Consider the following 24,594-nt stretch of genomic DNA (forward strand, 5'->3'; position numbering starts at 1 on the left):
CAACCCCTCTTGCCCTTACTACACACCCCTGCACGATATAGATCAGTCGTGCCTGATTTGGAACTTTGTATATGTAATCAGAATGCTATCGTGTGTTTTCTTTTGTGACCTGCTTCTTTCACTCGGCGTTATGTTTTCTAAAGATATAGCCAGTCGATGGTGCGGCCAAAGTCTGTTTGCACCGCTAGAGTTGGGGTTGCACACCACAGCCTGCGGGCCAAATCCAGCCCACCGTTTTTGTTTGTTTGTTTGTTTGTTTGTTTTGTGTAGCCTGTGAGTTACAAATGGTGTTTATCTTTTTTTAATGGTTGGAGAAAAAAAAAATCAAAAGAATCTTTCACGACACGGGAAAATTATACAATATTCACGTTTCCATGTCCATAAATAAAGTTTTATTGGAACAGAGCCACGCTTATTCATTCATAGATCACCTATGACTGCTGTTGCCCTGTGACGGCAGAGCTGAGTTGTTGGGATAGAGACCATATGGCCTGCGGGGCATGAAATATTTACTATCAGGCCCTTCACAGAGCACGTTTGTCAGCCCCCACTGTGGAGCGTCCCACTGAATGAATAGACTACAGTTTATTTAGTTATGATCGTCATTTCAGGTGGTTCCCGGCTGGGGCCGTGAACACGGGCATGTGGTCTTCAGGCGCACGTGTGTCCCGTGTCTTCTGGGACGTGTTCCCATCGAGGCTGCTTCTCTCCCCACTGTCCACCTCGCAGTGTTGAGGGTGAGCTTCCAGGGGGCGGGAACTGTGTGCACTGACTTAGCTCCAAATCCTTGACTCCTCTCACGGCCCCCCGCACCAGGGGATGCCCAGGAAACACTAACGATGGCAGAATAAATTGAACTCCTTGGCCACAGACAACGCCAGCCGTGGTTCTGAGCTGGGTGGAGACTTGATGCCACCAGGATAGGTGCCTGGGGTCCAGGGCCAGGACGGGTGGATGGGGGACTCAGGTGAGTCCCCTGCTCCCCCTGAGCCTTGGGACCCTCTCAGCGCAGGAGGAGTAACCAGCCCCTCAAGGCTTGTGAATGAGAGTGGGCATGGGAGTGCCTGGTAGACAGGAATCTGGAAACAGCGTCGGACCCTCACTCAGTCCCTCTGACCCGCCACCTGCTTCCTCCCTTGTTTTGGATCCGTGCGGGGCCTCGCTGTAATGCTAGTGTGGGCGTCAGGCACTGGCATGGGGACCCGAGCCGGAGGAAGAGAAGGGTGCAACTGGGGTGAGCCTGGAAAGGGGGAGGGGGAGGAAGTAGATGTAAAATTGGCAGGCAGAGCTCCTGGCCCCCTGGTGAGGACAGTCTCAGGGACTTGGGTTTGGGTCCTGGGTTTAGCCAAGTCGCCTGACCACTCTGAGGCCCTGCTTCTCTGTCATGGTGCTCAGCACCCTTCCATGTTGGCCTCTGGCCAGTGGCAACAGGAAGATACATCCAAGACCCCCTGGGACTCCCCAGGGAGGGGTGGCGGGGGCCTTGACCATGGGGACGAGGTGCCTGGAAGAAGTGGTGGGCCCGGCAGAGTCTGTTTCCCTCCAGGACTGTGTGGGCTGTGATGGAGAGAGCGGGGCCAGAGCTGGAGCCCCTTTGAGGCTCTGGGCCAGATCCCTGCTTGCTGCTGATGGGCCAGGGGAAGGGGACAAGGAGCCAGCACAGGCCAAGCCAAGGGGCAGAGGAGGCTCTCTTTACAGTGCTGGTGGTAGTGTCCAGGGGCACATTTCTGAAGGCCACTTGGCAACACATAAAAATTTAAAACATGCATACCCATTGAATCAGCAACTCCGCTTCTTAGACCTTGTCCTAAAAAGCTAGGGGCCCAGGAGACAACCTGGGTACACAACAGAGGTCCCTGATGGGAGCTGGGAGCTGCAGACAGCCTCACTGCCGCCAGCTGGCCCCTCGCTGCACGGCATGTAGATAAGAGCCCCCCCTCCCAGCCCCTTACCCTGGGCTACTCTTTCCTCCCGTGTGTGTGTGGGGGGGGGGCATGACTGAGCTCACCTGGGGCAGGTGAGGGTGCGGACAGAGCCAAGTACCTAACCTTAAGGGATGGGCTGTGAAAGTAAAGCCAGAGAAGGGCGAAGAGGGAAGGTGTGGACTGGGGGAGGGTGGGGGAGATCCAAGACGGGGGTGTCTGCAGGGTCGGAGTGAAGGCCAAGACCAGCAGGAGCCACAGCTACCAGAGTTTTCGCTGACCTTGTGTGGTGGGAGGGGAGGAGGCTGGACGGGAACAAGGACGGGAGCATGGAGGATAGTGAGTAATTTTGTGCCCGGAGGGTACGGGACCTTTGGGGAGGAAGAGATTGAAGAGAAGTCAGGATAAAAGTGATTTGGTGGAGGTGTCTCTGGGAAGGAGTTAGCGTATTGACAGCCAGAAGCGTTTATATTTTAAAAGAAGGCTGTGGGGGGCGGGAGGCGGGTAGGACCAAATCCCCCTGAATGAACCACTAATTCAAGAGTTTAGGCAGCTGAGGAAGACTGGGGTTCTGTAGTATTTCTCTTGTCATCTTTCTGACATGAAATACGATCATGTCACTTCCCAGTTTAGAAGCCCACAGAGGCTCTGCCAGGTTTCTAGGACAATATTCGGCCCTCCACCCCCACCGCCCCCTGACCCCCCACTCCAAACCCTTTCTTTGAACTCCACCAGGCTCTTGAGTCCTCCAACTGGGTGCCCTGTGTCCAGACTTCTAGAAGCTTCACCCAAGAGCTTTCTTGTGCTTAAAGCCCCTCTCCGTGCCCCGCACTCTCCACCCCAGCCCGGCTGCCTCCTACGCTTTCTTCCAAGTTCGTCTTGGTAAAGAAGGGGAAGAAAGATCCAGGGTTGGCAGCCGTGATGTCGGGGAGGCAGACCTGCAGAGAAGTCACGCGTTCTTGATCCTTCGCTGCGGCGTCTAGGATTTCTACAGGGAGCCTGTTTCACTTTAATAATGGGGGGAGGGGGGAGGCGGGGAATCCGAAGAATTATAATTGAAAAAACAAGCAAAGGCCCAGTCCAAGGGTCACCTCCCAGCTGGTGGGGGCTCCCCGCCACCCCGGGTTCCTGCTGTCAGCTCCCTTCCTGGTGGCATGGTGGGGCCTGGCTGTCCTTGGTGGAAACCTGTATGGGCACACGCCCCGGGCGTGCTCTGGTAAGGGACTATTCTCACTCCGTTTCCCCATTCAGAGATAAGGAGCAGAGCCCCCACCCCACCCCTTTGGCGCTAACGCCACCTCCACCCCATCCTGACACCCTTCTTTGAGGGCAAAGGGGGGTATAAAGGGGAAAACAGAGTCCCCTTCTGCCCCTGGCCACACCCGCCAATGAGCTCCAAAGTGTGAGCAGCTTGCCTTTCAAACGCAGCCCAAAAGGAGGCGACTATTATAAAAATACCAATTCACACCCATGACGCTTTTACATGTCTGGGACCAAACATTTGACATTCTGCACTTGGTTTGTGGTCACTGTGCACTCAGGGTCCAGAGTCTGGAGGCCTGAGAATGGCGGGCAGGCTGTGGAAATGGCCCACGAGGCAAGCCACGTCGTGTGCATCTCCCCGATTTGGAGGTGTTGAAAGAGGTGACAGCCAGTCTGATGGCTGTGCTCTGAGGGCATCGGTGCTCAGAGCACCGAACACACACTATCTGTTCCAGGGTCGCCTTCCAACGCCGGCTCCGTGCCTCCCCCTAGTCAGCCACTTGGCCATGCGCCGCCGTGTCTGATGCGTGTGTCCCGAAGGACTCGCCATCGTTCTGTGGTGTCCTGGCATTCATGCTCAGGCGAACGGCCGGAGCTCAATGATAAAACTCTCAGCCCCGCATCTGGGTCTTCCCAGCAGCTCTTCACATGGGCCTTTGAAAAAAGGCACAGCTCCGAAAGATGCCAGAATTAAATTGGAGGACAAAACTCCACGTCTGAAATAAAGACCGTGGGAACCGCTTTCTTCTGTAGCTAGGGAATCAAAGTGCTTGCCTCTGAAATCGACCTTAGTCGGAATGGACACCTTTGATCAGCTTGTCTGGGCTCTCACGCCCTTGGCCGACGATGCTGATGTTTAGAGCCATAGAAGGGATAGAGTTCCAGGCAGAGGGCGAGCTGGGGCCAAGGCCTGGCCCAGGAGTTGGATGGGAAGAGGAGCAGCCGGCAAGACAGGGCAGCTGGCGCGGGAGAGATGGCGAGGGTCCCGGGTCACGGGGGTGACGGGATGTCATCACTGCAGTGAGAGAGGGAGGCTGGCTGGCCCTTTCTGGACACTCGGCTGGCCCTGCCACAGGACCAGTCTGTAGAGGGCTCATGGGGCTACTTGCTTCTGTTCTGGAAGCCGCAGACTCTGCTTGAGCTGGGCAAAAGCAGCCGTCTCCCTAATGCTGCAGGGTCACTTCTGAGTGCCAGTGTCCCCAAACCCCTATGTGCAGCCAGACATGTCTGCCTCTTACATGACCCAAATCTAGGCAAATGGCCTCTGAACTTTTTAACTCCCTTTAAAAGGGTACGGTTCTTTCATTTGAGAAGTTTTTCCTTTTGCTTGCCTTGAGGTTTTAAAATTGCAGCATAGAGTGTGGAGTTAAGGACCCAAAGGGATCCAGCTTAAGATCCCGTCTCCACCGCCGACCAGCTGTGCCGCTTGGTCAAAGCTCTAACCGTCTCTGGGCCTCGGTTTTCTTGCCTGCAAAAGGGGAGTGTGCCCAGGGCGCTGGCTCCTCTCATCCGGTGGCTGGGCAGCAATGCCCGGGAGTCTGCGCTGCGCAGGGGACGCCGCACACCCAGGAGCGGCTCAGGGAGGAGAGGAGTCCTGCAGACCGGAGGGGGTGACCCCACAGGCCAGGGAGAGGAAGGGAGCTCCTGGGAGCGCATGAGCCATGGGAATAGCGTGGGCAAAGGCTCAGGAGCCTGGCGTCTCGGGGGCAGTGAGCGGAGGGCCAGGGCAGCTCGGGTTGCGCAGGGCCCAGAGGTGTGGGCTGGACCCTCCAGGCCAGGGACTTAGAAAATTTTTTTTAATGGTGGCCCAAAGTTAAGGATGCACGACATAGCATGACCCCGTCTGAACCCAGTTGTAAGAATGTAACTGAAACCGGAAGATCACAAACGTTGCCTTTGCTGTTCACGAAATGTTCCGTATTCTATTTTTTTTAACTGCTTGTCTTGACATTGTAAATTGATTTCCTGGGTCTCCTCCGGTGGGGCCCTGGGGCAGCGTCAGCTGGATGGGGTGTGGATCCCTGGGGGCAGCACCCGGCAGGCCCTGGCATGGCGGGGGAGGAGGCTGGGTTCTGGAGCTGTCAAGCTCTCAAACCCACAGTTCGAAGTGGCTGCAGATTCAAAAGAAGAACCGGAAAAGGAAGGAATCAGGCGCCCATGAGTGGTAGACAAAGTCTTTCCCAACAAGGGTGACAGACAGCAGGGCGGGTGCTGGGAGGGGGAATCAGGAGGAGGCTGCCGTGGGGAGGGCTCTGTTGGCCACACATGCTGCACTGTGGGCCTGTCACAGGGTGGACCCGGGACTCATCTGAATTCCTTGCCTCCTCCTTGTTTCTGGGGAAAGGTAGCCTGGCCCCGTGGCAGCCCGTAAATCTTCCTGGCTTCTTTTAATCCTGTGACACCCCTGTAAGGTGGGCATTGTTACTCTCCCGTGTTGCAGGGGAGACACCGAGCTTCAGAGAAGGAAAGCCACCTGCCTAAGGTTGCGCAGCCTTCAGGTGGCAGAGCCGGGATCCAAACCCAGGCCTGGTGCCTCTAAAAACTGGGCTTTTCCCAGGCACCCCCACTCCCATTTCCAGCCGGGCCTGGCTTCCTAGCAGTCCTCAGTCCCTGAAGCTGCGGAGAAGTGAGGGATGGAGGACGTGCCATCCCTCGAAAACACTGTCTCTTGCAGAGCGGAGATGGGCAGGGCCTAGTGGTGGTAGCTTGTGCTGCCCCATTGAACTAACCTTCCGTGGTTGCAGTTGTGTGGGGGAGGGGAGGACTTGGAGAAGCCTAATAAGCAACCAAGCTCTTGGGCAGGCAGGCCAGGCTGCAGTGGTGGCTCTGGGGAGCTGGGCCCTCTGTCTTTGGGCCATTTCTAGCCCACCATACGCATGTTCCTGCTTTCAGTTCACTGATGACCTCCAGACCCCAGGGCACCCGCATGCCTCACCCCCACCCCCGCAACCAGACTTGGAAATGACTATGAACCTCTCTGTAGCACCGAGCCATAACAGGGGGATGCTTGGCAGTCAACTGGAGCAGCCTGCACCCCAGAAGGGGCCTCTTGGCGGCACAGGTCCAGGAGAGGGGGGATGGGAGCTGAGCCGCTGTGGTCCAGGCTCCGGGGTTCTGACACCTCAATGAAAAGAGGGGACGATGGAGACAATTAGCTACATCGCCAGGTTGGAACCCAGTTGCCTTCACGGCAACTGTAGGCCTCCCTCCATCCCGCCCTCTGTCTCTGGCCTGCTGTCCCCAGATTGGCTGCTGTTATTGATTGACAGAACTGCCTCATCGCCTCACTTTTTGGAGACAGCGTTTTCATGTGAGGTCTGAGGTTCTCCTCTCTGTGGCAGACCTGAGCCAGGGCCATGCATTTTCATGATCCTAACCCTCTGACCTTAAAATAACGAATCCCGGAAGAATACAGAACAATGGTCGTCTATTTTTTTATAGAGTCCCCCCAGAATTGTAAAGATCAGCTTAATTGCAGTAGCAGATTCCATCATTTTCTAGAAGGATACCTCGAATGAAGAGAATTTTTTTAAAGACAATTGAATGAATGTCTTCCCGACAGGACGAACAGGAAGGTGGCCTTGTAATGCTGACAGCGTGTCCAGCCTCCTTGGGCCTGGAGCGGCCTCTTAGATACACGAAGAGGGACGCGAGGCCCGGGCGGAGGTGGCCAGGCCTCCGTGCAGTCCCTGGCTCGACCGCTTTCCTGGTGATTTTGGTCAGGTTCCAACCTCCTGACCCCCGCAAGGAGACACGTGCCTGGCGCCCCCATCCTGGCTGCCTCACGGGGTCACTGTGAGAACCACACCGGAGGATGTGAATAAAAGCCAGGAGTGGCTCTCGAGCTGCGTCTGGGACGCGGAGGTCCCGGGCAGAGGGGACGGCAGAGGTAGATGCAGAGCAGAGCAGGACCGCGACGTGGGGCCGCTGGGCAGGGCGAGTAATGTCCACCTCACCCCTCTTGCCTTTTGTCCTTTCTGGCCCGCCTAGGACTCCGGGGGACATGCCTCCGCACCCCGACCCTGCCCCTGCCACACCTCAGACAAACCTCAGCCCCGAGTCAATGCTTCTTGTTTTATGACCCAACTGAAATACTACTATGGGTAAACAGCAGCAGCGACCTTGCCCTGGAGCCCAGGACAGAAACTGCGCTGTGAAAACCCGCCCACTCCACCCGCCAGAGGGGAGGCTCAGTGGGCTCCCCACGTGAGACTTGTCACAGGAATGACATGTGACAAAGTCGACCCACTGTGACGCACAGATGCCGGTTGATTCCCCGAAAGTGTCAGGGACTTCGGATCTTTGGAGGGAGGGGTGTCCCCTTAGTTGCTCAATAAGAAACTCAAAATATCAGCGTGGTGGGAGCTTCGAGGGATGGATTGGTGTGAAGGGCCATCTCCATCCCTGTCCCCAGTCTTCCTGAGGGCCTGGCCTCCCCTCTTGGGACCCTGCTCAAGGCTGAGCTGAAGAGAGCTGAGCAGAAACCAGCCTGGCCTCGCGCCAGCCCCGCACGACAGGCGGGAGGTCCACGCCTCACTTTCCCCAACCAAATAAATCTCGCTGCTCCCTCCGAGCGTCTCAGATGCGTGATCTTCTCCCGATTAACAACCTGGCCAGCATGTTCTTGGCTGCTCGCTGCCGACCTCAATTTAGAACTGTCTGTTGCTTGGCTGCTGGAGGAGAAAGGTGCTGAGCGGACCAGGCACACTGCAGCTGCGGGGGCTTGCGTAGCTGGGGTCTGGGGATGGGGAGGTGGCGGCTACAGATCCGGCCCAGGATCTGGCCAGCATCTCAGGAGCCTGCAGGGGGGCCGGCCCGGCAGGCTGTTGCTTTGGGGGCTTTCTAACTGTTTTCCTAGGTGCCTCTGATGAGGAAGGGTGAGGGTGGAGGTGGGGAGTGGGCAGCTCCCACGGAACTGCCTTTGGAACGGTCATTGAACATCACGGTCACGGCCAGACAGCTGCCTGCGGGACACCTAGGCATTGTTGGAGGACTGCTCTCAGGGCATTATGGCTCATTATGTTCTGCATAAAAAATTTGACAAATTCTTCTCTGAGCTCAGATTCGCGGCCAGCTCTCTCTCGGTGCCTGGCATGGCTCCCCCTCCAGGCTGGGGAGAGCACAGGACTGCTCTCCGTGTGGCTGCTGCTGGGAAATGCTTCTTCCTGCCAAGAAGTGTTTATTTTCTTTCCTGCCTCCTTCCTCTTCCCATATTCACCAGCTTTGGGTCTTCTGGGACCTGTGCTGTTATCCGACATGGCATCTTGGCCTTGGAGGGGCCTGCGGTGGGAACGTGGGGTCTGGAGCTGTCCAGCCCTGGGTGGAGTTGCAGCTACGCTCCACCCCTGAGACATTGGAAGCCAGCAGCTTGGCCTCCCTGACCATCAGACTCTTCCTCTCTGAAACGGAGCTCTTACACACTTTGCCCTGGTGTGTTGGGAGTCGGAGAGTCACATGTGTGAAGCGCCTGGCACGACGCCTGCGCACAGTGAGCACGTGAGAGGTGGAGCTGGGAGCCTCGGTCCTCGGTCCTCGGTCCTCGCTGGGAAGCGGACGGGACTGAAGCAGCCTGGAGAGCGAGCCTCTCTCTCCTTTTCCTTCCCCTGCAGGAGGGCAGTCGGTGATCCATACCGGCGCCCCCATTCTGGTGTCTCTGGCCAACAAGGCCGTTTCCTTCGGCTGCAGCATCACCTACCTGTACACCCCAAAATTCAAAACCTTCACCGTCAGCTACTTTCACGTGGACCTCCAGGGCCAGGAGAGCTCCAAGAAGCTGACCAGCTGCCAACCCAGCACAGGCACAGAGAACCAGACCCACACCACGCAGTGCGAGGTCACCCTCAAGCTGCCCAGCGCGTCGGCCACTGGCACCTACTATTGTTTCGTCCGCTGGCCACACTTAAGAGTTAAAGGCAATGGCACCTTCATCCTGGTCAGAGGTGAGGCCACTTCCGTGGCTCTTCCCAGGGCGAAGCCCAGGGGCTTCATGTGGCAGAATTTGGAGCACAGGATCTAAAGTGGGGATTGTTTGCCTACCTGTCTTTTGGCTTTTGCAAAGCGGAACAGAGCGTTCCGGGGGAGCCCCTGGCCGCACAGGTGTGCTGGGACATCCACCTTTGTGTGGATAGTGCAGAGGCCTGGGGTGCGGATCTGCCTCCGGCCGCTTCTGGCAGGCGACCTAAGAGGGGTCACTTGGCCCCTTGGTTTCAGTGTCCCTTCATCGTGAGATGGGTGTCAGGTGAGCGCAAAATGGCACGTGCACATGTGTGTGTGTTGTGGCCCATGAGCGAGCACTCGGCTCGTGTGCAACTTTCTGGGGACGGATTCTTAGTTTTCATCACATTCCCAGAGGAGTGATGACACCAGAAAATTAGGAACAACTCATCAACGAAGTCATGATTCTCTGACCTGCCTCTGTGACTCCCACGGATAGGGGCCGGGGCTTCGGAGCCCCATGGACCTCGGTGTGGACCCCGGCCCTGCTGCTTGCCAAGATGTAACCTTGAGCCTGGTCTTCATGGCCATACCCTCCCTGCCTGTCAAAGGCTTGTATGGGGATGAATGAGATCTTGTCTTCAAGGCTTGGAGCCTGGTCATAGGAAGCGCTTGATAAATAACAGACACCGATGTGCCTGGCATGAGATCGGCACTCTGCAGCGTTTTGCCAGCCAGAATGGAGGGAGGGAGGGAGGGAAGAATGGATGGCTCAAGAAGACAGGCTGGGTTATGCCCTTCACCCCGCCACCCCACCCCGTGCAGGCCAGCCACCTGCCAGGCCCAGAAAAAAACCCATCCCCTTCAGCCTCCCACACCTGCCCATATGATTACTGTTTCCCACGCGGAGGAGAGGAGGCCCCACGAGATGCAGTGACTCAGCCGGGGTTCCGCAGACAGCTCTCAGCAAAGCCCGCTCACTGAGGAAGGGGCACCCGAGCAAAAGGCGTGGTCCTGGCCTTAATGAGAACCAGGCAGCAAGCCTAGGAAGGGGCTCGTCCAAAGCAGTGGCTGTGAGGGCCTCAGGAGAGGCGGGGCCTGGGCGTCCTCGTAGGGGAGTGGTGTGGGGGGCCCGGGGTAAAGGAGATGTAGGGGTGGGAGCCTGGGAGTTGTGGAGTGGGCCGTAAGTAACCTCTCTGCTTCCTGGCCCCCCTCCTAGACACGGGCTACCAAGAGCCCCCACAGGGCTCCCAGAAGATCCTGTTCTTTTGCTTCATTGGCATCCTGAGTGTCCTGAGTGTCCTGGGCACAGCTCTGCTGCTCTGGAAGAAGGTAAGGACACAGGTGCACCGCAGCATCGCCCCTCCCCCTATCGTGGTGGCTCAGGGACGCTCAGGGTCACCTGCCTGCCCCGCAGGGCATCCTGGTGACTGGTCCCATAATAAGTGTTCCCTGCGGCCCCTTCCACCCTCCCTGTGCCTGGGCCTGGGCTGTGAACGTGTCACCACCAGGTCCCTTTTGATCTCGTTGCAAGAAACCAGGACTCTTCAGCCTTTTCTGTGTAAGATCCAGCCCCTTCTCCCCTGTCCCGGAGTCCACCTTCCCCCCACCGCCCCAGGGTTCCATCAGCTCCTCACCTGGAACGTGGGTCTCCCCAGTTCCACACTCGTCTCCCCTCACTCTGCTTCCCACACCCTTGTTTGGTGCCCATCGCCATCCCCCCCACCCACCAGACCGTAAGCTCTAGAGGTCAGGCGCTTGGTGTCCCCAGTGCCCGGGGAAGAGCCTAACACATTGTAAGTGCTCATGGAAAGAATGACGGGGTAAGTGAGCGCTGACACCCGAAAGATGAGTCGGAGGTGGCCAGGCCACGAGGTGGGCAGGCCGAGGGCATCGCTCCCGGTCTGCAGAGGAGGAAACGAGGCTCTCCAGGTTTCCTGAGGCGCTGACGACCACACACTGATTGGTGTATTCATTTGAAAATCACCACTGGAAGGGAGTGTTGATGGCCAGGGACAGGGCCCCCGATGAGGCAAAGCTGGCTCCAAGGGGCAGAGTGTCCCAATGCCTGAAGCAAAATGCGCCCACCTGATTCTTCCAGAGGGGCTCCCTCTGTGCTCCCCGGGACCCTGCCCAGGGCCCCTCATCGGCCCCTGGAAGGCCTGCCACTCCCGGGGTTCCCTTGTTCCCTCCTCTTGCTGCCCCTCCCAACTCCCAACGCCCACATCTGTGGCAGCTGGAGGGAGCCTTATAAAATGCAAATCTCACCAACCCCGACCCCTGCCCATCCTGCCATCTGTGGCCCCGCCTTCGCCAGCCCCCCAGCTCAGCTCCTTTCGCTTTTCCTTCCATCCGACCACCTTCTGCCTGACGGCTCATCCTCCTGCGTGTCTGTGACACGTCCTGATGTTCCTGCCACTGTGCTATTCCATGCGCTGTTCCCGTGGCCTCGGACACTTCTAAGAAGAGTCTTCTCCCATCTTCAGGAGATGGCACAGGGCCTGAGAATTCTGCCCCGGCCCCCTGGCAGACCTGGGGCTCCTTTCCACGACCCCACAGTGGCTTCACCAAGCTCAAGTAGAAATGCCACAGAGCCAGTCCTGGGTCTTGCTCACCACGGGGTCCAGAAGAGCCCCTGCCATCTGTCACTCCCATGGCAGCGCTCTGGGGAGAGGCACCAGCCCCGTGGTGGTCTTGAGGCGAGCCACAGCCTCTGACTGTGACAGACCCCTTAAAACAGGCAGTCAGGGGAGGAGCTAGGTTTGAGAACAGGGAGCATCTGGGTTCAAGGAAGGACAGTGCACAAGGTGGACAAGCCTCAGTCCCCGCCCCCCCTTAAATGGAAATTCCACGCCCACCTCCTCAGGCTATTATGAGAATTAAATGACAATAAGAACAAGTCCCACGGTTCTTGGTAAACTGTTAAGTGTGACATGGATGCCAGTACCTATCCCACTGTCTATGAGATCTACGCATTCAAACAAAACAGAAGAGCGAAAACTCCAGGTACTGTCAGGTCAGCATTTTGGTGAATCAGACAAACCTGGGTTCAAATCCTACCTCTGCCACTTTCTGGCTCTGTGACCTCAAGCAAGTCACCTGTCCTCTCGAGCCTTCATGTCCTCATGAATGGAACAGAGATAATATGAAAACTTGTCTTGCTAGTTGGTTGAAAGGCAAATTAAATAAGGCAGGTAATGCATTTAGAGCCCCACCTGGTACCTGGTGAGGCTCCATCATCCAGCTCCATCGTCCTGAGCCATTATTATGCTGTGACTGGGGGTGGCGCTGGCTTCTGCCAGAGTGTGAAGTAGCTCTCAAGAGCTAATCCTCTGTAAATGGGCTGGGGGTTGGCAGGCGGCCAGGGTTTTTAATTAGCTCCTGCCCAGAGAGGAGCTCCACCGTTGGCAGCGTGGTGCCTGCCATGAAGGGGGTTGATGGGAAGGCCTCAGAAGGAGCCGACCGCGCCCGCCTCCCGCTGACTCCCCAGCTCTCCGCCTTCCCACTGTCCAACCACCCCTGGCTCCACGACCACGTCAGTGCCTCGCGCAGCAGCCGGCACGAGCTTTCCGAGGCCGCGTCCTGGTCCTGGCCCCTCTGATATTTCCTACTGTCCACGCTTCACGCACCCCCGTGCGGCCACCCTGAACCCTCCCGGGCAGGTTCGCCTCTCTCTGGCCACACTGACCATCTTAAGTTCCCGGAGACCTTCGGGCCTTGGCACACGCTGTTCCCTCTGCTTCTCTTCCCTCTCTTTCCAAATGAACTTCTCGGCCTTCAGGCCTTAAATGCCCCTTCCTGCCAGGTAAGGCGTTCGTTCCCTCCCCGTGGGCCAGAGGCTCTGTCCCTGCGGGTCAGTGCACGGACCGCATTTGGGCAAAACTGCTAGTCCCTTGTCTGTCTCCTCACTGGGTCCTAAGCTGCAGGAGGGCAGAGACAGCGTCTATGTCATTGTGCTGGCTGCCTAACAAGAAATGCCCGACACATGCGCGTTGGTTGGCTGAGGGCCACCCGAATGCCAAGCACTCACCCCCTCATCACCTCCCTGAATCTTTGCAACAATTTTGCAAAGGATGGATGTTGCTGAAGAAATCCAGGCCCAGAGAGGGAAGCGGCTTGCACGAGGCCACAGAGCCAGTGAGGGGCAGAGTGGGACTGGACACCTGGTCCAGCCGGCTTTTGCTCAGGACCCCCCACGGCAGTCGGCTCTGTAGCTGGGGACCCTGTCACATTGGCACTGCCTCCCCTGAGCCAGGCCCTGTGTCCGTGAGCAGTGCCTTGTGGGGTCTTTATCATTTCCGGTATCTCTGGGCAGATGAGTGGTCTGACACAGATCTTGGAAGCATTTGGCACGCTTCCCTGAAAAGGGCGGGCGGAAGGTGCTGAGTGATCAATTTCTGTGTGGCCTCATGACAATCTGCCATCCTTTCCCCTGGTGGGTCTGTGCAGGGGGAGTCATTTGTCCCCAGCCCTGACAGCCCTGACTTTCTTCCTCGCAGAAACAGATGTGGGCTCCACGGAAGCAGCTAGCCCGGAAAGGCCCAGCCCCGAGCACCGCCAGCTCAAAGCAGCCTCCCACCGAATCCGTCTACACGGTGAGTACCCAGGGCCTGGGCTCCCCCACATCTCTCAGGCCTGACTCGGGGTCTGGTTCCCGCTTTCCGTCACGTACCAGCTGTGTCCCTCTCTGAGCCACGAGTTCCTCATCTGTAAACGGGAGACAAGAAGTCTCACCTGGTGGGCTTTCTATGAGAGTGAACCGAGATTACATGTGTGGCCCTGACCCCTGATAGGCATGTAGATATGAGGTGCCCTGGGTCCCCTCCCGGGCCCACCCCTCCACTTCCGGAACCAGGGGTAGCGAGGGCATGTGTCAGTGAGCAATGAAGAAAGTTCCTTCATCCAACTAGATGACACTGTTGACCGGCTCACTAACTCCTTCCTGTTTTTACTGCACAAACAACATCACAGCAATGGCAAGAATCACAAAATGAGGAAAAGATCAGGCACTGTCCCGCGCCCTTAGCACATGAGCAATTTTCAATTCTTCACACTCGCCCTCTGCATCGCACACAGACATCATTTTCTGTCCTTACGATCAAGTGGAGACGTGGGCTACGATGCTGTCTGTTTCATTTTGCCCTAAATTTTCCATCACTGCTGTGGTCTCACTGGGGGAGAGGCCCAGCCACGTGCCCACCCCACCCCAGCCCGCCCACCCGCTCAGTACGCGGCCACTTTGCCCAGCAGCTGAAAAGGCGACAGACATTCTTTTCCAGTTATATTTATTACGGTTGCACAAGTAACATATGCTCATTGTAGAGAAAGTGAAGAATAAACGCTCCCTAGTGTCAGGTGGGGTCTCAAGTCCCTGAGACTCTGAGCCGCCAGGCTGGGATCTTGGCTCCACAGCTGGGAGGTGTAGCTGTGGGGGCCTGCAGGTTCCCCAGGAGTGTGTTCTGGATCTGCCTCCAGCTCTAGGATTCTGCCTGTACATGTTGTCACTGTACCTGTCCCCACCACCCCAACTCATACGTGAAACTTGGCTCCTTCCTTGGTTTCCCACAAAACCCCACACAGAGGGCACGCAGAGTATGGCCTCGTTTACTGAGGGTGATGCAGACGGGGACGAGGCAAAGGGCCGACAGCTCCAAGTGGAACACAATACAGCAGTGCTCCCCGCGCCTTCGGGGCCCAGACCCAGGGGATTTCAACCGGCCACAGCTTCCCACGTGGCCCCAGACTTCCCCATATTCTCTCTTCTTTCCCAGCAACTCATCGCAGCATTTCCCTATGAGCATTTTTGGTGTCAGCTGTTAAATAAAAACCTTTCTCTCTCTCTCTTTCTCTCTGCCCCCCTGCCCGCCTCCCCCTCACACACGTGAGATCTCTCTCTATATATATCAAAAAGAAGAAAATAACTATCATCCTAATTCCGTCTGCTTCTAGGATACTCATCACGTTGATTTCTATGCCTTCTAGTCCTTTTTAAATAAGTACATACAAAGAGACCCATACGCGCATTCACACATTCTTTTTCTTAATGCAATAGTACAGATTTTTTTTTCATGTTACAATATCTCATGAACATCTTTCCATGTGAATGAATATCCTTCTCCAAGATTACTTTTGATGGAAGAGACCGAGTTTTGCATGGAACATCTTTCTCGGTTGCGTTGAGACTTCTCGGAGGCTCAAGCAGACTTCCCTGCAGTGTGGGAAGAGGTCCAACTGCCTCCCACAGTTTCAGGGTGACTTGAGAGGTTTGAGGACCAGAAAGGAGATATGGAGGGAGGCCACAGACTTTGTTAGGCTGTGAGACCAGGTCCTACCAGCTGGGGTTGGACCTGGGCAGACAAAAACGACCTTAACCACAGGGATGATGATACCGGGAGCCATTTGTTGAGAACCTATTATGTGCCAGGCACTGTGATAGGTCTTTCACCCTTTTTCTCATTAATCTTCATTTTGGCACTTTAGGATATAGGCGTTGTCTCCGCGTTAATTTTATTTTCTAATTGTCTATTGCTGGTATGTAGAAATATGATTGATTTTTGAATATTGACTTTGTATGGAGCGACCTTGCTGAATTCACTCATTCATTCTAATGGTTTCTCTGTAAATTCCTTTGGATCATCTATGAACCCAGTCATGTCATTTCTGAATAATAGAAGTTTCATTTCTTCCTTTTCTAATTCTCATAAATTTTTTTCTTGCTTTGTTGCTAAGACCTCCAGTATGACGAATAGGAGTGGTGACAGTAAGCATCCTCGTTTTGTTCCCAACCTCTGGGGAAGGGTTTTTATATATCCCTCCTTCTACTTTCTTTAGATGGGTACTTAGATCATTGATTTTCAATCTTCCTTTTTTTTTAAAATTTGTGCACTTAAGGCTATGAAATTCCCTTTATGTGTGGCTTTAGCTGCATCCTGCAAGTTTTGATATGTTGTATCTTCATTATCTTTCAGTATAAATTTTCCGTTGAGATTTCCTCCTTGTCTCATGGGTTATTTTAAAGTATTTTTGTTTAATTTTCAAATGTTTAATCGTTTTCTAGTTATCATTTTTTTTTCTATTTCTCACTAATTCCACTGTGATCAGAGAATATCTTCTGCGTGATTTTAATCCTTTCAAGTCTTTTGAGACACGCTTTATGGCTCATCTCATATTCCCTGTGCACTTGAAAAGAACTTACATTGCACGTGGCTATGTGAATGTTCTATATACGTCAATTAGGTCAAGTTTATTGATCATATTGTTAAAATATTCCATATCATTTTTTTGGTCTAATAGGTGTTAAGAGAAGTGAGTTAAAATCTGCCCATGTGATTGTAGATTTGTGTATTTCCCCTTTTAATTATGTCAATATTTGTTTTTTATTCATGTGAGAAAATGCTCATCATATTTTGTGACATGGGGGAAAAAAAGCTAGAGTACTCCAATTTGATTTTTTTTTTTTAAATTGACCAATTAAGGAGCATAGATTTAGAGCAGGTCATACCGACTGGAGTTCAAAGCCTTGTTCTTTTGCTCCTGGGCTCTGCGACTTAAACTTTCTGAGTTTGAGTCTTGGTTCCATGATCTGTAAAATAGGGCTAATGATGCAATATTGCCTTGACGGCTTGCAGACACGGCATGATTTCTTCCATCTAAAATTCCTTATCTTGAGCCCACATCTCCCTCCAGCAACCCTGCCCTTTCTCCACAACTCTTTATAACTGAGCTGTCAAAATCCCTACCTTCAGTTTCTCTCTCCTTTCCGACCCACTTGGTCAGACTTTCTGCCCACCTCTTCACCAAAACCTTCCTTCTCAAGGTCACCATGGACCTCCATAGAGTTGAATCCAATGGTCAATTCCCGGTCCTCACCTTCCTTGATGAATCAGCAGCATCTGACACCATTGAGCCATCTCTCCTCCTTGAGGCACGTTGCTTCCAGGTCATTCCACTCCTGACGGCCCCTGACTCACTGCCATCTCCCGACGGCCCCCTGACTCACTGCCACACCTCCTCAGCCCCCTGACTCACTGCCACACCTCCTCAGCCTCCTTCACTGGTTCCTCCTTAGCGACCAGTGGAGCCCTGACCTCTCACTGTTGGAGTCCAGTCCTGGGACCCTTCCTCTTTGATCTTCACTCTCCTCCCTGGGCGATCACCTTCAGCCTCAAGGTTTAGACACCATCTATGTTCTGGCAGCTCCCAGATTTATGTCTCTAGCCCAGACATCTCTGAACACCAGAGTCAACTCTATTTGGACATTTCATCGGCTTCTCTCTCAGACCAAACCAATTCTTTACCCATCGAAGTGCCTCTCTCCACCATCCTCATCACAGAGAATGATGGCTCCATCCTTTCTGTTGCTTGGGTTTAAAATTTTGAGTTGTCCTTTCCTTCTCTCTTTCCATCACTGCTCATGTCGGATCCATCATCACATCTTGTCCGAAAGCACATCTGAAATCTGCCGCTTCCGCCCTCCACCGCTAACACTGGCGGGAGCCACCACCATTTCTTGCCTAGAGTCCTGCAATTGGTTTCACATCAGCTGGCCTATCATTATCCTTGCTCCACAGCATGTTCTCTACCTGGCAGCAGCAGAGTGATCCTGTCCAACCACAGACAGGTCATGTCCACTCTGCTCTGAGCCCCTGGTGAGTTTGGGTCCTCCAAGAAGTGGACACCAAGCAAGCGGGGTTAGACATGCAATCATTTCATTCAGGAAACTATCTGTGAGAGAAAATGGGGAAGACAGGGAGAGCCGCCAGACAGATGCAGGTCTGGTCCTGAGTGAAGGACAAGGGGGAAGGGCAGAGAGGAAGCACCGACCACCACACAGTCTCAGGAAGGTTCAGCAAGGCCATTGGGAGCCCCAACTAACAGAGGTCCCCTGTCTCCCAGGGTGAGAGGCTGGGATGGCACCCCTACCAGGCTCAGCCATTGGCCGGGAGTAGCCCACGGTGTGTGTGGCCTCTGTGCACATGTAATGATGGATTTCAGAACCCAGCAGCTGGGGACCTTGGTCTGTGCTGATCCCTGGAGTTGGGGGCCTGCAAAGCACATTCTCATGACTGCGGTTGTCCTGCAGAGGTTCCTGTCTGACTCGGAATCAATGTCAAGGCTCTGATAGTGGCCCCCAAGAGCTCTGTCCGCCTGTCCTCCCACTCTCTCTCCTCCTCACTCACTCGCTCCAGTGGTGCTGGCCTCCTTGCTGCTCCCAGGCCCCGCAGGCATCCTCCATCACGGGGCCTCAGTCTTGGCTGTGCCCTCTGCTCCAGAGTGTCTTTTCTGTGGCCGTCCACGGGGCTGCTCCCTCATTCCCCAGCTCTCTGCTCAGATGCCACCTTTGTGGTGAGGCCTTTCCTGGCCTCTCTTTTAAAATGGCAACCTCCCTACCCCGTAGCCGAACCTCCCTATCTTCCTTCTCTGTCTCTCCGTGGCCCTAATGGCCACCTTTTACTTTCCTTATTGTGATCTATCTCACACCTCACCCTACAGCCCCAGCTCAGTGCCTGGCACGCGGTGGGTGCTCAGCAATCTGCCATATGGATGAGAAGACTTCCGGGTGCCTGAGATTCCGTGGGGCTCAGTGCTGGGCACGGAGCGGGCACCCCGTGGGAACCGCGGGGCACCAGCATTGCGATGTCACCTTAACCAACAGCATTCGACGCTTCCCCTCAGCTCTGCGCTGTCTCTACCCTCATCGCTGCTCTTAGCCTCCAGCCCCTCCCACTCCTCACTGCAGCCGCAGGGGCTTCCCGGCTCGCTGTTGAGGCGGTCGTTTCCCACTCAGAAACCTCCAGAAGTTCCCCGCTGCCAGCTCCTCGGCCTGGCACGAGAGGCCTGTATTGGAGGCCTACCCCTGGCCTGCTTCCTCATTCCATTCATTTTGGACATTCTAAGACCTTGACCTAGAGAGGAAGTGCTCTGTCCCACTGAGTACCTCTCCTTCCTGAACGGCCCCCAGATCGCACTCACCTGTCCCCAGAGTGCGTCGTGTACATCTCTATCTGCAGGTGTCCATGACAACACAGCTCTTATGTTTCCTTGGTCACGGGGGTGGGAGGGTGAGTATTACAGGAAGGCCCTCAGATTAGGTCCTGGCCCGGGGCAGCTGACTTCAGCTCTGGCCTCAGCCTGCCTGAAGGAAGGCCTTGGCCTTGGCTTCCTGCCTCTGCCAGCGCCAACGACCATTCGGGTCAGCGCCATTGCCTACTGAGCAGCAGGAGGCCAAGGACATGGAGCGTCTGAGTCCCAGACAAACAGCTCAGGTCAGCCCAGCCCAGCACAATCCCAGGACAGCAAAGGCAACGCAGCCCAGCCCAGCACAATCCCAGGACAGCAAAGGCAACGCAGCACAGCCCAGCACAATCCCAGGTCCTAGCCCAGCACAGACAGAGCACAACACAGCACAGCGTGGCGCATCCCAGCACTGCCCCGACGCTGCCTCGTGCAGCCCCAACACAGTGCCGCCCCGGGCCCAATTCTGTCCCAGCCCAGCCTGGCCCAGCCCAGTGCAGCCCACTCAGAAGCCTGGGCAGTCTTCTCTCAGTAGGCACATGCTGAGGGAGGCAGGCCCCATCACCACTTAAGGAGGCCTGGAGGGTCTGGTTCGGGGCCTCAGCGGTGTACTATTGACAAGGCCAGTCTGCATGTCACAGCCTGGTGATGCAGGTCACACCCTGAATGCAAATGCATCCAGCAGGTCGGGACTTGTCAGCGGCTTCACTGTGCAGCCAGCTGCTAATTTACAGCACTTCTGCAGGCTCCCCTGCCCTCAGCCCCACCGCGGCATGGCCGCCGCCAGTGTGGGGCAGAGGCCTGCGGGGTCCCAGGGCAGAGTGCTCTTCTCTGGCTCGGAAAGCCCCCAGCCACATGCCTAGGTCCATGGGAGCATGTAGCACGGGGGGCAGGAGGCCTGAGTTCCAATCTGGACTCTGCCGCTGCGGGGCTGTGTGCCCTGGCATCTCGTGTGTGGCAGGCAGGCCGCGTGATTTGGACGTGAGAGAGAAGGTAGCTGCCTGTGGGGCCACAGATCTGCTCCCTTGCCGAGAGGCCAGCAAGGAGGCCCCTTTCCTCCCTTCTCTCTGTGACCGGAAACGTCCAGCGCGGAGGGACTATCGGGTTTGTGGAGGTCCAGGCCTGGGTACACAGAGGGTAGGGGTTCAGGGCTGCTAGGAGCAGGTCCTCACCTCACGTGCCAGGCTCGCCAGTGGTGGCCGGTGCTCTGGGCAGGTGTGGTGACCTGACAGGCCAGAGCAGGCCTTGGAAGTTGCCTTCCACTGGAAATGGGGTACCTCTTTGGAGTGGCCCTGCCCGCTTTCTTACCTGCAGGCGGGTCAGAAACCCCTTTCCCAAAACTCACTCTATTTCTGACTCAGATGGCCCTTGACTCACAGGGCCACCTTGCCATCCCTGTGAGTGACGCCCTTGAAGTGAGGGTCTCTCAAGAGCCAAATGGTTCATTACATGGGTTTTCATACCCAGCTACCTCTCGGCGCCTCCCTCCTCCCCTCCCAACCCCCCTCTTGCCTCAGAGCACCACCTGTCTCTCCAGCCTGCCTCAGCAACCCCTGCTTGCCTGTTGCCAGGGAAACCACCTCCTTGGCAACCAGCCGGCATCCATATGACATGTACATGTGGGAAGGAAAGGTTCCTGCCTCTTGGTTAGGTTGTTGGTGGCTCTGCTCTGACAGTCCCAAAGAGCAGCGACTGTTCCTCTCTTGAGATCCAGTGCACAACAGAGTCTGAGGGAGGGTCCAGGCTGTGACTGCAGAGCGGGGAGGGACGCATCAAGCCTCCCTTGATGACCATTCAGCTGATGATGATTCAACAGTTATTAAGCATCTACTATTTACCAGACCTTGTGCTGGGCCTTTCATGCACAATATCTCAATTTTGTCATTCATTGAGCCTGCAAGATAGATATGATTATTCCCATTATACGGATGGAGAAACTGAGGCACAGAGAAGTTCAGGGGTTGCCCATGGCTGGGAGGTGTCAGAGCTGAGAATTGAACCTAATCTTATCTGATTTCAAAGCCCTTGTTCTTTCTTACTCCTGAGGCCTCTGGTCAGGCTGCTCATAGCTGGGCCTAGAGTGAGTGTGGCCCCAAGACATACACTCAGGGAAGCGAGGAGCCCCCTCATTGTAGCTCACTTGACAAGGATCAGAGACCAAGAGACACACCAGGCACAGCTTTCTGGGAGAAGAGTATGACCCCAATGGGGTGCCTAGGTCATCTGTGAATGCAGGCTGGAGTGGGGGGTCAAGGGAGCCCCAGAGGGTATAGGCAAGTGGTCAAGACCCGCACAGGGACAGGGGCTCTGGACCAGGGGAGTGAAGATGGATGCCAGGAGGGCATCCTATAGGAGCTGTGGCCATAGGTGTCATGGCTGGAGCCTTGAGATGATTCAAGGGCACAGAGAGGAGGAAAGGGATGAGGGAATGGCAGGTACGCAGGCATGGCGGTGTGACCATGCATGGTGTCGCTGGGCAAGGTGGGCCTCCCCTCACAGGCTACGGCCCTCGGGGCTCTACCCATCCCTTAGGCTCCTGCAGGCACGCGTGGTCTGTAACAGGCAGGGAGGCCCGGCTGCTGGGGCCCCTCGGTTCACCTTCCTCTGACCCTCACGCCCTCTCCCGCAGGCCCTGCAGCGCCGAGAGACTGAGGTTTACGCCTGCATGCAGAACGAGGCTAGCAGCCCGCCTCCCAGCCAGAGCGTCTTCTCCCAGGTATGCAGGGTACAGAGCAGCCTGACCCCCTCCTCATCTGTGAAATGGGGTGAATAGGAACATGGGAGTGAGCCCCCACTGTTGATGGGGGCCGAGCCCCCATCAGCCCTCTCTGAGGCAGATGGCTTAGCGGGGAAGAGCACAGGTGGGCTGGAACCCCTGCCCTACCTCTTACCATCTGTGCAGCCTTGGCCATGGGGCTGCTCTGTGTGCCCGACTCTCCTGTCTGTGAACAGAGGGGCCTAACAGCACTCACTTCATAGATTTACCCTGAGCCATGGTAACTACCACTGGAGACAGTGTATTGTGGACACTGACCAATCAGGCAAAGGATGTTAGGCTTCTAGCCAGCCGCCCCCAGGCTGGTGTTGGCTAAGGTCGGGAGCTGGGGTCTGAGTTGGTGTGGCCTGGGCCCTCTTATTATTGTTCTGGGGACCAAGGCATGCCACTTGATCACGATTCTCTCTTACACTTCTGTTTGCTCATCGGTAAAGTGGGTGAGCGACACTTTGCTGCAAAACCAACTGCCTCTCAATTCAAATGAGTTCCAAGTTAAGTAAAGTCTACACCACAGATTTGGACACCATAAAGTACGAACTTGTGGGTAGGCCCATGGGCATGTTGGGAGAGCCATCAGAAGTGAGGGGGGCTGGTGCTTGGCCTCCCCCAACCAGGGAGCCCAGGCCGATACTGTCTGGTGAGTCTCTCCATCCTCAAAGCCCTTTCTATACTCAGCCCTGAACTAAGCCCTGACTGCAAGCAGGGCTCCCCCATCCTGGGACCCCCAAGGATGGCCGGGCCCCTCCAGGCAGTGCCGGCCCTGCACCAGGCCCTGGGATGCTGGCCGGGGTGGTTAGACCTGTCCCTGACCTCCAGTAGCCTTGGGGCTGCAGGAACACAGTCACTGACCTGATAAACACACAGAGACATTTGTAGCCCCCTCTAAGGAGTGGGCTCTGGAGAAGGACGGGACCAGGGCTGGGCCGGAGGCTCTCAAGGATGCTGAGTGAGCCCTGCAGGATGATTAGGAGGTAATGGGGGGACATATGGGGTTGAAGGAGCACCCCAGACAAAGGGAAGAGCATGTGGGGAGGCCTCGAAGCAGGAAAGGGGAGGCCCATAGGGCAGGAGGGCAGAGAGCAGGGGCGGAGTGGAGTGGAGCTAGAAGAGGCTGGCGAGGTGGGCTTGGGGACAAGGACGGGCTTCCCTGTTACAGCTATGCAGGAAGCCACCTATTCGTTTGCCTCTGACTAAAACTAAATTAGTGCAACTTTGTTCTTTTCCTTACCTATTGTTATTATTATTTTTTTCCTTTTTTTCTAGGAGAAACCACATGGATTTGAGAATGACAGTGACTTTAATATGGTCTATGAAAATCTCTAGCATGAGCTGTGCCTGCGCACAGGTCTTGCCCTGGCTCAGAGGCTCTGGGGCAGCCTCTTCCCACAAAGGACGTGATCTGTACCAGGAATGAGGCCCCAGGGGCACCCCATTACCTCACCCCCACATTCCAGGCCCTTCCTGCCTTGGCCTGCCCCACCCCCTATTCTGCACCCCAACCATACCCAGTTTCCCGTCTGCAGGCCTTTGTCCAAGCTGTCCCCTCCACCGGGCGGGCCCTTCCTCAGTCTTCGAGGGCTCTCTTGGACACCACCTGGCCCCAGAGCCCTCCTCGTGAGACCCACAGGCTCTCTCAGCACAGCCTGCAAGGCCGACTGTGAGCTGCTCCGGAGGGACCTGGCGAGGGGTCCTCGTCAGTGCCGTTGTGGAGAGGATGAATAAAGGAGCACGTGTGCAGATGCCCCACCTCCCTGCCCCCGCCCAGCGAGGCCAGAGGCACAGGCAGCCCCCGAGGTAGAACAGGAGGCGAGATGGGATGGATGGGGTATAAATGAAGCGTGCAGAGGACAGAGCTGGGGGCTGAGGAGGTGGCCGAGTGCCTGGAGGCCTGGAGCAGGGAGGGTCTGGGCACAGGCTGGTGAGGAAGGCGATTTGGGTGGTTCCGAGCGAGAGATGCCAAGGTGCTAGCTGAACCGGAGCTGAAGAACGTCCAGCAAGGACCTGAGGTTGTCTCCCATTGGCCTGACCCTTTGTACCTACTGTGCCCAGTGCTTTGTCACCCTCTTTTTCACCCTCAGGGCCTCAGCTTGTTCCTTCTTCCATCCTGAGACCCGGTCCCCCAAAACTCCCTCTGTCTGGCCCATCCTGACCCCACCGACCTCTTCTGCCCTTTATCCGCCTATGCCGAGCCCTGGTCCCCTGGGAATGGAGGCCAGACCAGCTCCTTCCCTCCTGGCGCAGGGCCAGTCCAGCTGCCTCCAGGTCACCTCTCTCTGTCGTGGTCTAGCTGCATGGCTTGGCGCCTGGGTCCTCCCTGGGGTGGGCCAAGGGGTTCCTTCATGTTGTAGAAGCTCGGGCCCCATGTGGACAGTGGTCCCTTTTCTGTGGCTCCCAGAGCTCCCGTTGCCCCTCATTTCACCCCCACGGCAGCCAGCGCTGTGAGAGGTGACCCATTACACAGGCGGTCAGGGGCGAAGGGTCCGGATCACCCAGGCTGTCTGTCAGGCTCTCCCTACCTCTCCCTCGGCTTTCCACTGTTTTCTCATTTGTAAAACGGGCAAGCCAGTCCTCCCTCCCCACCCTCTGCAATCCCGGAGTTCCCTGGGGTACCCTCACATGCAAACCCCTGGGAAGGGTGGGGGGCCCAAGGTGCAGGCCCCGACCTGGGCCACCAGCCCTCTAAGC

The 24,594-nt window shown here is 56.1% G+C and overlaps 1 protein-coding gene across 1 annotated transcript in view; it reads left to right on the forward strand.

The window, feature by feature from the left end:
• The window catches only part of NFAM1 (NFAT activating protein with ITAM motif 1), a 38,811-nt gene extending 14,499 nt beyond the window's left edge, over positions 1 to 24,312 (forward strand). The window contains exons 5-9 of the mRNA XM_015593528.2: positions 8,795 to 9,124; positions 10,339 to 10,451; positions 13,619 to 13,714; positions 21,763 to 21,849; positions 23,173 to 24,312. Of these exons, the coding sequence (XP_015449014.1) occupies positions 8,795 to 9,124; positions 10,339 to 10,451; positions 13,619 to 13,714; positions 21,763 to 21,849; positions 23,173 to 23,232 (686 nt within the window). The 3' untranslated portion in view covers positions 23,233 to 24,312. The remainder of the gene's footprint in view (positions 1 to 8,794; positions 9,125 to 10,338; positions 10,452 to 13,618; positions 13,715 to 21,762; positions 21,850 to 23,172) is intronic.
• Positions 24,313 to 24,594: the final 282 nt, after the last annotated feature.

The sequence above is a fragment of the Pteropus alecto genome, unplaced genomic scaffold (genome assembly GCF_000325575.1).
Source record: "Pteropus alecto unplaced genomic scaffold, ASM32557v1 scaffold157, whole genome shotgun sequence".
NCBI classification, from domain to species: domain Eukaryota; kingdom Metazoa; phylum Chordata; class Mammalia; order Chiroptera; family Pteropodidae; genus Pteropus; species Pteropus alecto.